Raw genomic sequence first — 18,480 nt, forward strand, 5'->3', positions numbered from 1 at the left:
TTTCAATATCAGAACACTGTATTCAAAACTTTGTAACTCTTATAAATATATGTTAATGTAATACATATCAGTTTTGCCTGATACATTTTTTTCCATTGGCAACAAAATGGTATAGTATACATTCATGCTGTCGTAGGCAAAACAAATCCAATTGTTAATCACAGGATATTACATGCTGCTGAATCCTTATAACTAGGGTTCTCTTAAAATGAATACCTAAAATGAAGTTGCATATTTTCAGCCTTAAAATGGATATGAAATAACCTCGTAATCTGTTCACTGAAAAACAAAAAAAATTGCTGCACATTGTACCATAAAACTGCAAACTACAAAGTCATTTGTTGAGTAAAAACCTACTTGGCCAGCCTTATTTTCAGTCTGTTTAAAAGCAAATAAGTAAAATTTCATATTTCCTGCAGCAATGATCCTTCAGAAATCAGTACTACAACATCAACAAGAACACTGTTTACAGTAAATAACTGATACTGAAAGTAGCTATACAATTATTTTAAAAAGATCCTTGAGTAACAGCATGCATGTGTATATTTTTGTCTTGGTTCATAATGAAGCTCTTTACAAAGAAATGTTTGAAGCTTGAGGTGAGGTGAGTTCAGATACTCTAAAATAAAGTTCTTTTAGTCAAAATGTATAATTAATACATCCAGATTCAGTAATGTGGTGCATAATAAATCTGCTTCGGTATGTTTCTAGTTCTGTGAAGCCCGTTTGCAACAAAAAAATTATTGTGCTGAAGACACTGTCTGCTCTGAGTGGACCTTCAAAAGTTCTGTAATGTCCTCATAGGCAGCATTTACAGCAATGGATAATGCACCTTCTCCACTCTAAACATATATGAAAAAAAGAAAGACATACATCAGTATTTTTAAATGAAGCATATTTCATGAAGAGCTGTAATATGAAATAAAAAAGCAGCAGGAACAAATACATTTGTGGCTTTAACCAAAAACAACCCTTCCTATTTAAATCGTATACCTCTAACCAAAACTACAACTCTCAGTACAAGCTGAGAAGGACAGCCAGAGTAGTCTAGAGACATGGCAGTCTCATTAGTTTTCAAGATGTCCCATGAAAGAATGTGGATCTTTAATACCCCAACTGACAAGATGTGCATTCCTTCCTATTTTGCTTACAGATGTTTAACCTTTCCGACCATTTTGCCTGCTTATGTTTAAATGGCCCAATTCATACACATTGAGGCTTAAACAAAGTGTCCTTTGTGGACTGACACAAATCCCTGTTACTACACTCTGTATCCTACAGACTGCTAAGAGGTGACCTGTGTCTGGCATATAAGGCATCCCCTGACCCATTACTGATGGATTTACTGCACATAAGCAAGTCAAATGGCATCAGAAATACTTGGTCTAGAGATCTAAACATCTTCTGCAACATCAACAGAAAGGTTTGGAGGGACAGGTATATCTCACAAAGGAAAACCAACTTTGTCCCTGTCCATGTTCAACAACAACTTGGATCTATGGATGGGAGCAGAAAATTTACCCTGAACTTCCCCTTCTGCTACTAATGGACAAAGGCATCTCCTAAATACTTTATCCCATGCATGGGTCCCCTCAGATTATCTATGGTATGATCCCAATTATTCTCATTATGGGTAATATATAATTATCAACCAAGGGATGGGTAAGGCCAGTCTACAACCAAATGGGATAAGTTATTTCAAGCACAAAATAAGTAAAACTGGATAGGCTTAAAATGGCCAACAAGGGCAGCTAAAGTAGTACTTACCTATGAACCTATGAGTCTGGCTAGGCTATATGCAAACATCAGTCACTTAAAGGGATTGTGCATGATGCCTTTTGCCTAGATAACTGCCACTGGCATGCTTCACTTTATGAATTACACTACTCTGAGCACCATGGACAAACAGCATCTTGCACAGTCTCTGTGAGGATCTGTTCATAATATTTATGAATATTCTGGAATGCAATATTGAGAATTTCATGGACTGCCTCTACAGTAATGGCTATAGCAAATAGTTTGAAAGCCAGTGACCTCACTTATATTACTTTTTAAGTTGCTTTGTTAACTGTGTGATCCCAACAGGTATAAGAGGTAACCCAACAGCATTGTCTGTCTAAATAGCTTGCTAAGAAATACAAACAGACGAAATGGAAACTGACTCAAACCACAGACTTGGAAAGGCAAGATCATACTGACCTGCTCCAGTCCTTATATGTGTCTAAAGCTGTGAAGCAGTAAAGACCCTGTTCTCTCCTTCTAAGAGATGGAAAAAAGTCAGTACAACTGGAAAAAGTAACCTTCACATGCATGTAGTCAGTTTATCCCTTAATGACAATGGATAAAAAGCAAATATATAGGCAATCAGTGCGTTCTTGCTAAGATGAATTACATAGAGGCACATGATTTTCCTCTCTGCACATCAGGCATTTGTTTCACTGGACAATCCTCAGTTTAGCCATTTGTGTTCATATTCCTCTAATTTTGCATGTGACCTCATACAAGTCAAAAACAAGCCAATAAGAAGGCTGATTTCAGCATTATTGAAGGTCAAGCACTGTTAACAGCAGGTGTCCTATCTCAAGTTGACTGAGGATGTTTTATGGCCTGTGAAAGTTAGGAAGTGGGGCAGAACTTCATTATAATGTAGAAAAGCAGTTGACAAGAATAAAAACTTAACTCTAGACATAAAATAAGTACATCTGCTGATAATGTAATATATATGTTATCTCTGTCAAGACACCAGATACATATAAGGTAGAACATACTTGTACTACAACTTAACAGCATATTAGAAACCCACAAAAATTACTGTTATTTTTGTAAATGAAAAATACACTTATATATACAAACATTTAACTGATCCCTTCATTAAAGAAGCTATATTATTCAAGAACTGCCTTTAAATTAATTTCAATGTCATAAATCCATAACGTTCTAAGCAATTACATTTATCTGTAATTTAGCTACTTACAAATTAGTATAATAAATTTGTCTCTTCATGCATTATAGAATCCAACAAATTTTCTCAGTTAATTCAACACCAGCACTAATTAATGTGTTGCTTTTGCAACCCTAATACATTGCTTAGTTAAGACACAGCTCCATTATTGGCTTTCCTAATGCTTTGCGTTTACAGAATTCAGGAGTATTTGACTAAACATTTACCTGCACTCATCCAAAACTAATGTGCATATCCCTTACCTTGTTAGTTAACTTTATGTTACATTCAGGTTGGGCCAGTAGAATTTTAACAATTTCCAAATGTCCATGCTCACAGGCACACAGGAGTGCCGATGTCCCGTCATCATCTTGCAGGTTCACATCAGCCCCACAGGAGATTAGAGCTTTCACCATGTCTGCTCTTCCATGGCTGGTGGCTAGCAACAGAGCTGTTTGTCCCTCCTAGAAACAGAACAGGGAGAGCAATGAGTTCTGATGACATTATGATATTCACATCAAAATGCATGCAGAACATTCAGATGCAACTAATCAAGTGACCAAGCAGCAATATCAAATGTCACAGCTATAATTTAATGTATAGATTGATTCTACCTGCAAGGGGATCAGGGGCTATATCCAGCATAAGAGTTTTTCTATGAGATACTCAACATGACCCATACTAAAACTGGTAATGCCAGCAAAACAATATCAATGTTCAGAATGCTGAAATCACATGACAGCATGACACACTGAATTGTGAATTTCCCTACCATTCCAGACCCCAGAATAAGTGCTAAACATGGGTCACAACTGGTGGGGGGGGGTCAAGTCCAGGAATTTAGACAACTGTGTTTTCAGTGTTGTGAGCATTGATAAAATGTTGGTGTTACCAGTTTTGGTACAGGTCAATTTGAGCATGTGATAGACAACCAGCACAATGTGATATAGGCAGTTACCTAAGGTCTGATGCCACCTGGAGGACCAGTAAATGTAAAACAGTAAATAAATAAATAAATAAATAAATAACAGAAAAGAAGAGAAACTGTCCTCCAATCTCCCAACCTTTAACCGCCATTATCTGGCTCCACTACCTATGTTTTGTTCCATTTTCCCCCCTGTCATTGGCTTGAATGTAAAGCATTTGAGCCAATGAAGACAGACAGAGAGACAGAGAGACTTCCTGGAACTAAATAGCAAGGTCTTTTTAAGTCAGTACAGCTAGGTGATTTGTTGGTTGGTAAAATTTGCAAGAACATCACAGTCTTGCTTGTTATTTGTGTGGAAATTTGTTGGAACAAGTTGATCTAAATAGCACATTGTAAAACTTGTTAAACAATGCTGTTTTACCAGCTCTGTGTGTGTACTGCAGGAGACTTTGGCTGGTAAAATTTGTTTGAATGAGTTGAGCTGAGCATGTCAGATTTCTTAAACAGCACGGATTTGCAGGAACAAGGTGTGTGTGTGTGTGTGTGTGTGTGTGTGTGTGTGTGTGTGTGTGTGTGTGTGCACTCCTTACCTCAGAAGTCATACCCTTCCCTCGATTCAGTTTCAAGGATGCCAGGAACCTCATCATTTGCAGCACAGTAGTAATAATTTTGCTCGCCATTACAGTTTCATAGTTCATGCAACTTTGCCCTGCCCTTTTGGCTTTTGTTAATCTGTTTGCTAACCTTTGCCCTCTCCTTTTGTTCTTAATATATATGCTAACAATCCAGGCATTTTTAAGAAGCACTGTGTGGTTAAACAGCTTGCTTGAAGTCCCTTTTCAGGAGCACCATCTGGTTATGTAACTTGCTCAGAGTCACACAGTGGGCAAATGGAGGTACAAAGAATTAAGTCCTGGACATTGACTACACGAAGCAGATGATTAACAGCTTAGTGTTTTACTCCTCTGCATTAATTGCAAGACCTTCACCAACTTCTTAATTTTCAGATAAATCACTGATTACTGTCAATAGATTTTCATCGTTTTTATTTTTCAGAAAATGCATGTTCATAGGATCATAGGAGTTTATTAGGCTATCGACCCAGGGGTCATTTCAAGCTTAGCTGTTTCATACCAATGTAACACCATAGATAGACTATTCAGTACCTGAGATTGCATTTAGTAATGACTCCCCATGTCCCAGAGGGTTGTGGGTGCTATCCCAGGTAAGAATTTATGGTGGCAGATCCACTCGTCCAGCTTCCTTTTGAATAGTGTCATAGAAGTGTTCTGTTTCACATGAATTAGTAGCTTATTCCAAAGGTGTGGAAGTTGCTGTAGGCCATATTTAGGTCCCTAGAATGGGAAGCTGTAGTCCCATTTGATTTACAGATGTGCAGCAAGTTCATTAGGTTTTGGTCTTTACTCTGTAAGCCAGGTATAAGTCTTCCCTAAGTAGTCTACACAATACAGAGTACACTGACAGGGACTTGAGTTGGTCTGTGTAAGGCATGTGCTGCGGTTCCTTGATCTTCTTTGTTAGAAACATTTGAGGTCTCTCCAATTACTGCAGGTGCTTTGTATGGTACATGCCAAACTGGGTGTTATACTCAATTATGGGCCTGATTAGTGCTGAGTACAGAGGGTAATAACCTCCTGTGCTCTTGAGGCAATATATTTACTAATCAAATGCGCTACATATAATGCTTTCCTTACTACAGTAGACACATGGTGGTCAAAGTTAAGGTCGCAGTCAACTTGTGATCCCAGATCCCTTACCACTTCGTAGGTACTTAGGGTATTGTTGTTGATTTGACATTGTGAAGGGATATTGTTTTTGCTGAAAGGAATGATGATGCATTTCTTTGCATTCCATTTGAGACCGTGACTAACACACCAGTTGTTGGGCTGCCTAAGACCCTCCAGAAGTATACTGACATCATCTGGGGATTCAATAATTGTACCTAGTTTGCAGTTGTCTACAAACTTGGTCAGCCACAACCCCTTAGTTTTGACCTGAACTTCTGAGAAGTATATACCAAACAGTAGGGGGCCCAGCACTGATTCTTATGGCACCCCGCTGACGACAGGTCTGCTGGTTGATGTGGAGCCACCTACTTTGATAGTGTGTGTGTGTCTGGTTTGTGAGCCAGTTGGCAACCCCATCTTACAACAAAGGGCCTTACATTCAGTTTGCTAAGTTTATCGGTAATGCCTGCATGTGGGATTGTGTTGAAAGCTTTTTCCAAGGCAAGATAAGCTGTGCACATAGATTTGCCCTTGTCAACGGCCCTGGTCACATTTTTGAAGATTTAACCAGATTTAACAGGCAGGATCTGCCCTTGACAAAGCCGAATTGGGTTGGATCCAGGGTATGGAGGTCACCTATGTCTTTATTAATGAGGTCCATAGTGATATGCTCCATGGCCTTACAGATGAGGCTGGTCAGGCTTATGGGTCTGTAATTCCCCAGGTCTGTTGCTAGACCACCTTTGTGGAGTGGAGTAATTGTTGCTGTTCTCCATTCAGCAGGAATAAAGCCTGTGATTAGACTGTGATTGAAAAGGGTACTTAATGGTGATGCAACTTCATGTTTTAGCCTGTTTAGAAGACAGCCTGGGATGCTGTCTGGTCGCATACAGGCTGCACTTTTTGCTTTGGACAAGGCTTTAATGACCTGCTCTTCAGATATCTTGGGGGGGGGGGCAGCAAGTTGGGGGCAAGGTTTATGATAAGTTTGGAGGGGATAAGGAAGTGAAATTTTCACCAAACTTATCCGCTTGTAGATTTGATATCTCTGTGGGTTCAGTGTGTGTAACATCATTACTCACTAGTTCTGCACATGCTTGGGTCCTACCTTTTAGGCTACGTAGCTGTAAAAGGCCTTATTGTTATCTTACCTGTGATTGCTAAGCTTTTCCCAAAGTTACCCTTACAGGATTTGACCTGTTGTCTTATTTGCCTGTTGAGACTGAGGAGGGTGCTTTTCCATTGTAGGGGCCTCACCTTTGTTTTCTTGGACAGCAGCTTTTTGCATTTGTTGTAACGTTTGTTGATGCTGGATATCTACCATGGTGGCTTGTTTTTACTTGGGGCTCTGGCTATGGTTCTTTCTGGTACAGCTGAGTCTATACACATATGCAAGTGATTGTACAGGGCTTTAGTGTAAGCTTTGGTGTAGTTACCACTTCCAGCTGGGGGGTGAAGCTTGGAATGCATTTATACCTTCCTCTAGGAGGGTATAGTTTGTCTTGGTGAAGTTGTTCAGTCTGGCTTTGCCCTTTGAGAGTTCTGGTGTTAGTGCCAGCTTGAAGGTGACTGATTTGTGGTCAGATTTAACCAATGAGGGTCTGACTGTTGAAGCAGTGCATCTGTTTGACATCTTAGTGAGAACCAGATCTAGTATGCTTGTTCCGCTTGTTGGAGTATGAACAATTTGTTCCAGGGCATTTGAGTTAACAATGTCAATGAACTTTTGTGCTAGTAAGTTAGGGCAAGTGTAGGTTTCCCAGTTGATGGTGGGATAATTGAAATCCCCTGTAACCAGAGTATTTGGAAATATTTTGATTGTTTCCAGTTTGGTCAGGTAGGCATTGTGCATGTCATGACCCATGGAGGGGGATCTATAACTGGTTATGACTTGAATGGAGGTCTTACCCACAGTAACCTGAACTTAGAGTAACTCCATGGAGTTGTCCAGTCTAACTAGATGGGAGGTGAATTTATCTCTAATATAGATAGAAACACCACCTCCTTTGGTTGTCTCACATTCATTTTGTAGCCTTGCAACGCTGGGGTACTCTCTGAGGCCTTAAACCAGGTATCTGTGACTGCACAGATATCTACATCTTCCAGTGATAGCAGTACTTCCAGAGTGTGCAGTTTCTGGTTTAAGCTCCTAGCTTTTAGTAGCATGACCCTTACTTTGTTATGACTGGCAAATTTCACATCGGTAAGTTTGTTTTTGAGACCTTGCCTAAAAAAAGCACTATGAGGGAGGCAACAGCCTTTGCCAGCAGCTGAAAGTCTAGTGGTGTCAGGTGCAAACCATCTCTGGCAAAGCAGCGAGGTCTGTTGACCATAATTTCCCAGGCTGACAGAAACCGGATCCACTTTGAATGACACCAAAAACTAAGCCAATTATTGAAATCAATCATTTTTTGTTTGTACTCTCACATTATTCTAGGTGAGGCTAGTATGCTGCTCAAGGCTAGACACATACCTGCCTGGGACACATACTCACAGAGCGTAATCAAGTCTCTCTTCATATAGTCCAGTGAGGTACATCTCAAGTCGTTCACCCCAACATGAACTATGACTGAGTCATAATGGTACTTGTTGCTGAATCATGGTACCGGACAGGCAGCTGACCATGACTTTATGCTTGCCCAGCCTGGTGAGTAGGACACCTGTGAGTCTCAATATGGAGTCTCCAATGACAAGAAAAATTGTTTTTTGAGTGTTACACCTTATGGGCTTAGTAGGTGAGATACTAATGTTACTATGTGTCATGGGTGCTGTGAGAACTGTGATAGTTGTGTTACTATGTGTCATGGGTGCTGTGGGAACTGCGATAGTTGTAGCAGTCTTGTGTTCTGGACATCTCTGGTGTTTCAGTAATTTTTTTGAGAGAACCTCTGCGTATGTTGACTTTTGTGTTTGATACATACTATGTGTATGAGTAGTGGTACTATGTGCATGAATAGTGGTGGGTGGGTTGACAACCTCTTCAGTGTTACTGTTTTGAATGTGAGAGAGCAGGAATTCAAGATTCTTGGTGTAGCTACATCTCTTGCACTCTGTACTAGACAGAGTTATTAGTAGAGGGTTGTCGGTGTACATAAGTCAATTGCTACACTGCCTCAGGAGACCCAGGTCAACAAGATTGGCATGAGAAATAAGGGTAGTCCAACTGTCCATAATGCTAGGTTGAAGAGCTGTTATCACAAAGGGAGGGGGCTTTTCAGGACTGATCAAGGAAGTGCTCAGTGGATGGATATTTCTGCCGGGGTTTTTTTGCTTGTGGTTTAATAGGTCACAGCTCACTAGCAGTACTTCTTTGACAGAAAAAGTACTAAGGATGAGGACTGCACTAATGTGCTTCAGATTTATCTAAGGGAAAAATTGTTGAATTTATCTGTCCAGCTATGGTGCACAATTGGACGTCAGTGCATGATGCTATGCGACACACAAACAAGCAGAAACTTGTTCAAATGCAGGGCTTAAATACCAGAAGTTAAAAACTTGAAAAAAACTTTAAAAAGGTTCAAAAGGACTAATGAGGATGCTTACTCCAAGCCCTAGAGCAACCACCCTTCACCAGACAGGTTCCAATCAGCACACTTCTCTCACTAGAAACCCTGTATCTGGACTATGCTGCAGCTATTAGCTACCCTAGTTTTGGCGGGAAACACAACAGAATGCTTAACACAGCAGAAAGCTAGCAGTGAGATACTAAAAAACATTTTAAACAGCACAAAAACAGCAAGGAGGCTCTAAAGAATGTTTTAAATAGCAAACAAATCAGTTATTTTAACACTGCTTGGTGGGGAAAACCAGAATAAGCAGAACAGATTGCTTTGTAACAGTGAAAGGTACCAGCAAATGCTTAACAAACAGGGAAAATAGCAAAAAGAGCTTTGCAAACAGTGAAAACAGTAACACAATAAAATGTAACAGGCACAGTAAGGCAGACAATTGAGTACAACAGTGCAGTTTGGTACACAGTATTTAAATACAGTATTAAAGTAGGCAGCAGACAATAAAAAGTGCAGTTAATAGTATGATCAGGCAACATATGGTTTTTGGGAACATCAGAAGCCTCTAGCCATCTGATATCTCAGCTCAGACTTGTGGCTGGTATCCCACCTCAGTTCAGCTCAGTACAAACAAGCAGAAACCTGCTCAAATGCAGGGCTTAAATACCAGAAGCTAAAAACTTGAAAAAAATGTAAAAAGGTTCAGGAGGACCAATGAAGATGCTTACTCCAATTCCTAGACCAGCCATCCTTCAAAAAAAATTTTTTTTTTGTTAACTTCCAATGTGAATTACAGTAGTCGGTCTTTTATTTTAAATTTCCAGAACACAGCTGACTTTGCATCATCTATTATGTATGCACTGTTTCTGTTCCTCGATAACTTCTTTTTATGATAAATCACTGGGTATTACACAGTCAGTAATGTCAGTCATTAGAGTTTCATAGCTCTTACTGTCCAAGCAAGACCTGTTGTTTTGTTAATTTTTAAGTGAATTGGAATTATCTGGCATTTAAGGCAATGAGCTACTAACAGACTGCTTCCTGCAGTAAAAAAAAAATTACAAGGTTTTAATCCTTCCACCTCCATTTGCCTATTGTATGACTCTGAGCAAATAATTTAACCAGACACTGCTCCTGAGCTGCCATAGAAAATTATTTTACCTGTTTAACAAACATATGAAATAAAATAATATTTAATTTGTTCATTCATTAGTTTTGGCATTATCCAGAATTCTTTTTTTTTAAGCAAGAAACATCTTTATTGAATTATCACTTATGTCATAGGCAATCATACATTTATATAAACAAAAACAAATCATACTGACATATTTTCATTTGCAAACTTTATACATCACATGCAATTGAACATTATGTAGCTAAATCAAATCCTGCCTTCCCTTAAACTTCATTCTTCCTCCAAAACATTATTCTGCATGCTTTGTTCCCACAAATCCTTTTTTATGTAACTTGCTCCTACAATTTTTCTAAACATTCCACTTTCCAATTTTTTTATCTCTGTTAATGTTTTCACTACTACTAGTATGGTTAGTTTAGACTTTTTCATTTTCTAGTAACTACTTTTGTGGTAGCCACCAGAATTAAACTCAGCAAAGCCTGCTACGTGCAGGCAATTCTAATTGTGTATCACAGCTCAGAAATCATTTCCTTAGTTACACCAATTTGCTCACTCATTATTTCTGATAGAGTAGTCTGCAGGGAATTGTTAAAGTCTGCCAGCACATTTTACTCCTACTACTTTATTGGTATATCTGTTCATTACTATGTTTCATATTGTATGTATAGCTAATGTTTGCTGCAGTATGTATTATTTGCTATTGTATGTATATTTAATTGTTCTTCATGTAATCTGCTGCTCATTTATTGTTCTGTGGAGCTTTTTGCCTCAGGCATCCACTGAAAAAGGACCTGTGTCCAATTGGAATTTCCCGGTAAACAAATGTAAATAAAATAGGTACCAGATTATCTCTTTTTTCCTCCATCCCACCTCCAACATTTGCAATCTATGTGAGGAAAAATTCTTTGGGGTCTGCTTAGGGTATAAAAATGTCTAGATAAACACTTTCAAACAAAAATCTTAAATCTTATAGACTTTGTTGCATATTTGGGAGCCACATACACACACACACACACACACACACACACACACACACACACACACACACACACACACACACACAGTTATTTATATTTATACATATACACTCTCACTGTTTCCTTATGAATTACTTATCCAATAACTCTTCTGAATCCTTTCTAACCTATTAATGCAATATTTATATATCCTGTGACAGAAGAAGGTACTGCCAGCACAGCTAGTTGGAATGTTGTAAATAATTACAGTATATGTCATTTGTGAATAACAAACTGATTTATACAAGATGCTTGTGTTACAAATGTATTAGAACTGTATGTCATACAAGATTTATTTATTTAACATTTGTTGACTGGGAATGCCTGACTAGGTTCCACAGAGCCTGTTTTCAGCGGAGGCCCAGGGAGAAACACTCCAGATGCATGTCTTTGGAATGTGGGAGGAAACCGGAGTACCCGGAGAAAACCCACGCGAACACAGGGAGAACATGCAAACTCCACACAGAAGGCACCCCAGCCGAGAATCGAACCAGAGAACCTCTTGCTGGGAGGCAACAACGTTAACCGCTGCACCACTGTGCCGCCCAAGATGTTGGTGTTACAAATGTTTTAGAAGTGTATGTCATGAGTATTTATTTTTTGGAATAATTTTATTTAAAGTATTTTAAACTTGAACTGATTTTATATGTATTATTTATATATCTACCTTATTTAATAAACAGGTTTTATTAGAAAATATGAAGCTACTAGAGTAAAATGCAGGAGCTAATGAATATTTATGAGCCCACTTGAATAGTGATTTGATTGTTTGAAATGCTATGGTGAAATGTTATGGGATTAATTGTTTTTAATGGGTATAAATACAGATGAAGGGATTTATTTAATCATCTGATGAAGTCCTAATACACGAGGATGAAAACGCATGTGGATTTTAAAGCGTTTATGATACTTTGTCAACGTGTGAAATAAATAGTTTATACGAACAGTTCGTTTCCTTTTTCTCCATAAACTGTGGCTTTCTACTGGATTTATTGTGACTTTTGGAAGCCTTCACTTTTTTTGTTCATGTGTATATCAAACTGATTTGTACAGACCTTTATGTTGAAAAGGTATATATAAAGTGCTTGTGTTTGAAATGTATTCACAGTGTGCCTTACTGGCGAGAACATAAATGTACATACGCCATGTTAACTGTTTAAATGTATATGTTTTAAAAGAGGAAACTAGAGGATTAACTTCAGTCCTGAAAACTTTAGAAAAATATCTGAAATTAAATCACTTTCTAGGATAGGCAATAAAGATGCTATCTCACAGGTTTCTATGCAGCCAGAGACACAAAGTCTGTACTAGGAAGCTTTCTGCATTGTCTTTGGGGTGAGCTAATTACTACTCTGGAAGCATGGAGGTATGCAATTGTTTTATGACTTCCAGCACATGCCAAAGATCTGAGCAAAAGCCCTTGTGTGTATATTTTTTACAGTTAGGTGCTAAGTCCTGCCAGTTTCCAGCAATAGGAGTTTTGCATGAGAACTAGAAATTAATTGATCAGAAGTGATGTCATTCTGCAAGCCATCTCAGAAGAAATATTTTAGATATTATTTTGAGTAGACTCAGAGTAAGACAGAGCATTCTGTATTCTGTCTTGGGCCTGACAACAAGAAAACCATTCACCACACCATCTGCCTTGCTCTATTAAGTAAGTTATTAGGGAATAATGATTCTCGTTGATACAGTCAGGAATATAGTGACGCTTAGCTTAGATATTATATTTCTTTATTTGTCTGAGCCAGTCCTTCAATGTTATTTTAAATATTTCCTGTGATTTGAACTTTGATGTCACTGTGAATATATACTTAGTATTTTCTTGTTCTTTTATTATTTATTATTAAATATATTTAAACCTTTCATTGTGGCTGATCTTTGTAAAGACATTTAAGTTTTGAGAGTACTTACATATTTATTTGGTGACACTGTGTGGGTCACTTTCAATAGCCTTGCTCTTGGTCAAACTACCATTAGTATTAATATTAATTTCACTCAGTAAAATTGGACACCTTTTGTTAAGGGCCTTAAAGTAGCTGGTGAGGGGTTCTGATGGCAGTGAGAACTACCTTATAGTCTGGGCAAGATGGAGCATAGCTAGTAAACCTGTGCCAGTCTTTCTCAGGTGTGTGTAAAACAAATCACAAAGAGTGTGAGTCAGCTACTTGGATGGGGGCACAAAGCACTGGTTGGACAGAGATTGTTGGAGGACTTGGCTTGGAACCCTGGCTAAGGACTCAACTCTATAGCTGTTGCAGTGGGGAGTCTTACTGGGGATCTGGAGAAAGAGAGGGAAACTAGCCCCAGACTGACTGTGATCTCTGTATGCTCATAAGGGAATTTGCACTTGATGCAGAGCTGCATCTGTAAATACTGTGTGTGTACCTATTATCCTCCCAGTGAACATCCCCACTAATGCCAGTGGTAAGGTTTTAGTCTCCTTGATTACTGGCTAAGAGATGTAGGGTCATCCCATATTGGTTGGCAGTGGTGGGATATCCACATCACATATTGATTGGCAGTGGTGGGATATCCACATTCCATATTGGTTGGCAGTGGTGGGATCACCACATCACATATTGAGATTCAGTGGTGTGGATATTGACCTCCTGTAGCCTGTAAACAGTGGTCACTAAAAAAAGGTGTTTGTACTGTCAAGGTAGACATTCAGAGTTTTATATCACAATAGTTTTATTTACTTTTTGTTAGCTTAGTTAGTCATGGCGAGCAGGCAAGGATGTCAGCAGAGGATTATGGCAAGCTGACAAGGAGACAGTTGGATGAGATGTGCCAAGCCAAGGACTGCTGTATGCCAATCAGACTGAAGAGGAAATAATTGCAGCCTTAGTCACAGCTGCATCACAAACCAGCAACCAGGAAGACAACCAGCCTGGCCTTGGGGATGTATAACTCTCAGAAAATGGACAGTTCAAGTTTTCCTCAGAGGACTTAAAAATCTGTCTGGAGTTAAAGAGATTTGAACTGGGGGCCAAACGTCTGGAACTAGAATGAGCAGAGAGACTGTGGCATTTAGAGGCTGAAGAAAAGGAGAAACAGATGGAATTAGAATCAACAGAGAAACAGAGCTGTTTGGAAGCTGAAGAAATTGAGAGGCAGAGGCAACATGAGAAGGAGATGCTGATTCTTCGCCAGGGTCATGGAGGCAATGGGGAAGGCAATAACTGAACCCAAAAGGAATAAAGGTCAGTACATTTTTTTCCACAATTTACAGAGGCTGATAATTTTGATAGTTTTAGTCATAGGTTTAAAAGGGTATGTAAACAATATAATGTTGACCAAGTGCTCTGGGTATGGTTCCTGACCCCCTTACTCCATGGTAAAGTTGTAACTGCTCTTTCTAAACTGTCTGATACTGACTGCTTAAATTATAATGCAGTTAAAAAATTGTTTATCGGAATGCTTTAAGATAGCACCTGAAGCTTATAGAAAAAAAGATTTGTGAGCATAGATTCAAGGCAGATGAAACTGTGTGTGTGTGTGTGTGTGTGTGTGTGTGTGTGTGTGTGTGTGTGTGTGTGTGTGTGTGTGTGTGTGTGTGTGTGTGTGTGTGTGTGTGTGTGTGTGTGTGTGTGTGTGTGTGTGTGTGTGTGTGTGTGTGTGTGTGTGTGTGTGTGTGTGTGTGTGTGTGTGTGTGTGTGTGTGTGTGTGTGTGTGTGTGTGTGTGTGTGTGTGTGTGTGTGTGTGTGTGTGTGTGTGTGTGTGTGTGTGTGTGTGTGTGTGTGTGTGTGTGTGTGTGTGTGTGTGTGTGTGTGTGTGTGTGTGTGTGTGCTTGTATGTGATTATATTGTCGAGTTAAGCTCTTATTTTCATAGGTGGATGAGTGGATGTCAGGTCACCACTATTAAATGTCTGGCAGACCTTTTGGTGAGGGAACAAGTGCTTAGGACTTTAACTGAGGATATGATAATCTGGTTGGCAGATAGAGAATGCAAGACCACAGATGAGTTGGGGAAAAAGAAGACATACATAGCAAGCAGGGCATCACTGCACAGGAAAGGGATACCCAGTGCTGCACATGGGTATAAGGGAACCCATGGTGGGCAGACTAAACTGCCCCAACAGAGTCTGCCAGTAACATGGGGAAGCCACTTGTTCAGGTACACAGCCAGGATCAAGGGTAAATGTTTTAAATATAACCAGTGGGGGCATGTAGCATATAGATGTCCATGGAGGGAAGGTTGGGAACAAAAGTTAGGGGAACCAGCAAGTGGGAATAACAGAATGCCAGTGGTAAGTTGTCTGGAGATAACCAGGGTACCAAACTACCACAGGAGGTTATATCCTATCTTAGTAGATGGGAAGCAGGCCACTGCTAAGAGAGAGACACAGCATCTGACCTAACCATTGTGAAGCCTGCAATGGTTAAAAAGGAACACTACTTGCTTGGGCAGTCTACTTCAGTCAGAGCTTTAGTAGGGACCCAATTCCAAATATCTTTGGCTAGAGTTCACCTTGATTGGGAGGGTGGAAATGGAAGCAAATAAATAGGCGAGTTTGAGGATATCGCAGCCGATGTCTTGATAGGGAATGATTTTGATAATGCAGTACCTTGTATGCATGCAATGACATAGTCAGGCTTGGAGACAGGCATGTGGGTCTGGTAGCCTGGAGGGACCCAGACAGACCACACACTTGAAGCCAGGACTGGTGAGGTGGCTACTTCAGGGAGGGAACTAGCCTGTAGCAGTGAGACTGAAGGTGAGCGACAGCTGCTGGGGGGGGCGGTACTGATGTTCCCATGGACAGAGTGCCTGCAAGGTAGAGGTGAGCAGCAGTACCCAGGCTGACATTGAGGCACCACTGTCAGATGATACCAGACTTCCCGTGGAAGGGGAGCTTGGAAGGGTTACAAGGAGAGAGTTGAGACAGGGTCAGCTCTCAGACCGTACATTACAAGGCTTGAGGGAGGTAGATAGGGAGGTGCCTGACTCTCAAGGAGAAGCAGATTCCATACACTGGACCAAAGGATTACTGGATAGAGAATGGACTCCTGAGAGAGGGCTAGAGGGTAAGAGGATACAGCAGTTGGTAGTGCCCAGAACCTACCATCTGGCACTTCTAACCATAGCCCATGACATTCCCTTTGCAGGTCATATGGATATAAAGCATACCAAGAGATTTATTATGTAGAACTTTTATTGGCCTAGGATTGCAAGGGATGTAACAGGGTACTGCAGGACCTGTGAGCAGTGGCAAAAAGTAGGCAAGGCAGGAGACAAGGTCAAAGCTCCTTTGCTGCCTTTGCCTGTGATTGACGAGCCATTTGAGAGGGAAGCTATGGATATTGTGGGGCCTCTGAGTACTCCAAGTTCCACAGGGAAGAAGTATATCCTAGTGGTAGTCGATTATGCTACCAGATCCTCCACTGAGGCAGAAAATGTGGCAAATCCTTTGTTAGAGATTTTCAGCAGGGAGGTTTCCCAAAAGAAATACTGACTGACAGAGGTGCCAATTTCATGTCAGACCTGCTGGCTTGTCTGTGGAAGCACTGTGGCGTAAAGCACTTAAAGACCACCCCCTAAACCCCCAGACTAATAGCCCGGTGGAGAGGTTAAATGCTACACTAAAGACCATGCTACAGGCATTTCTAAACAGTTTAAGAGGGAGTGGGACAAATATTTGCCCCATCTCTTATTTGCTCACAGAACGGTGCCCCAGAAATCCACAGGCTTCGCATCTTTTGAGTTGCTGTATGGGCATAGTGTGAGGGGACCTCTCGATTTGATTTGCAATGAGTGGGAGAGTGAGTGTGAATCCCACAGGGAGTCTGTTGTGGCACATGTTCTAAACCTCAGGAAAAGGCTCAGGGAACTGATGGGCTTGGTCCAGGAAAGCCTGGCAGAAGCTCAACAGCAGAAAAAATCTGGTATGACAAGAATGCTAGAGCCAGAGAGTATGCTGTGGGGCAGCAGGTTATGGTTCTCATTCCTGTCAGACATGATAAGCTGCAGTCAGTTTGGGAGGGACCCCCCCCCCCCAAAGTGGTAAGGAAGATCAGTAATATTAACTACATGATAGAACTGCTAGGCAGGAGGCCGGGGCACAAATTGTACCATGTTAACACCCTGAAACCTTACCATGGTAAGGAGGCCCTGATGCTAAGTATTTGCAGTAGAAGGCAGAAGGAGTCTGAGTGGGATATATGGCTAAAACAAGCCAGCTAGCAAAATCCCAAATTACTATGGTGGAGCCTAGGGTTGCAGGCATATTATATGATAGTGCAGCACTGTACTGGGGTCAGCAATGTCAAGGTAGCTGGGATCTCAAGACAGGGTATGGGGTAATATATTCCCAGATAGGCTCACTCCTCTCAAGAAGTGTTTCTCAAGGGGCACTTGAAAAACTAACTTGAGTCTTCAAAGGGGGGGGGGGGGTATGATGAAAGAAGGTACTGCCAGTACAGCTAGCTGGAATTTTGTAAATAATTATAAGTCATTTGTGAATATCAAACTAATTTATGCAAGCTGCTTTTGTTACAAATGTATTACAACTGTATGTCATACAAGATGCTGATGTGACAAATGTATTAGAATAGCATGTTATGTGTATATCAAACTGATTTGTACAGATGTTTGTGTTGTAAAGGTGTTTGTAAAGTGCTTGTGTTTGAAATGTATCCACAGTGTGCCTTACTGGAGAGAACAGAAATGTACATGCACTGTTGTAACTGTTTAAATGTAGATGTTTTAACAGAGGAAACTAGAGGGTTAACCTCAGTCCAGTAAACTTTAGAGAATTTTCTGAAATTAAATCACTTTATAGGGTAAGTCATAAAGATGCTATCTCACAGGTTTTAATGCAGGCAAAGACACAAAGCCCATAAGAAGAAGCTTTCCTGCATTGTCTTTGGGGTGAAGTAATTACTATTCTGGAAGCATGGAGGTATGCTATTGTTTTATGACTTCCAGCACCTGCAAAAGATCTGAGCAAAAGCCCTTGTGTGTGTATTTTTTACAGTTAGGTGCTAAGTCCTGCCAGCTTCCAGCAAAGGGGGGTTTGCATGAGAACTAGAAGTCAGATGATCAGAAGTGATGTCATTCTGTGAGCTATCTTAGAAGTAATATTTTAGGTATTACTTTGAAAAGTCTCTGAGTAAGACAGAGCATTTTGTATTCTGTCTTGGGCCTGACAACAAGAAGAACCATTCACCACATTATCTGCATTACTCTATTAAGTAAG

At 40.2% G+C, this 18,480-nt stretch overlaps 1 protein-coding gene across 1 annotated transcript in view; it reads right to left on the reverse strand.

The window, feature by feature from the left end:
* Positions 1–234: 234 nt before the first annotated feature.
* The window catches only part of KANK4 (KN motif and ankyrin repeat domains 4), a 419,388-nt gene continuing 401,142 nt past the window's right edge, over positions 235–18,480 (reverse strand). Inside the window, exons 8-9 of the mRNA XM_044085543.1 lie at positions 3,205–3,405; positions 235–842 (exon numbers count right to left, since the gene is read on the reverse strand). Coding sequence (XP_043941478.1) covers positions 741–842; positions 3,205–3,405 — 303 coding nt within the window. The 3' untranslated portion in view covers positions 235–740. The remainder of the gene's footprint in view (positions 843–3,204; positions 3,406–18,480) is intronic.

The sequence above is a fragment of the Protopterus annectens genome, chromosome 10.part0 (genome assembly GCF_019279795.1).
Source record: "Protopterus annectens isolate FY-2018-M chromosome 10.part0, PAN1.0, whole genome shotgun sequence".
Classification (NCBI taxonomy): domain Eukaryota; kingdom Metazoa; phylum Chordata; order Ceratodontiformes; family Protopteridae; genus Protopterus; species Protopterus annectens.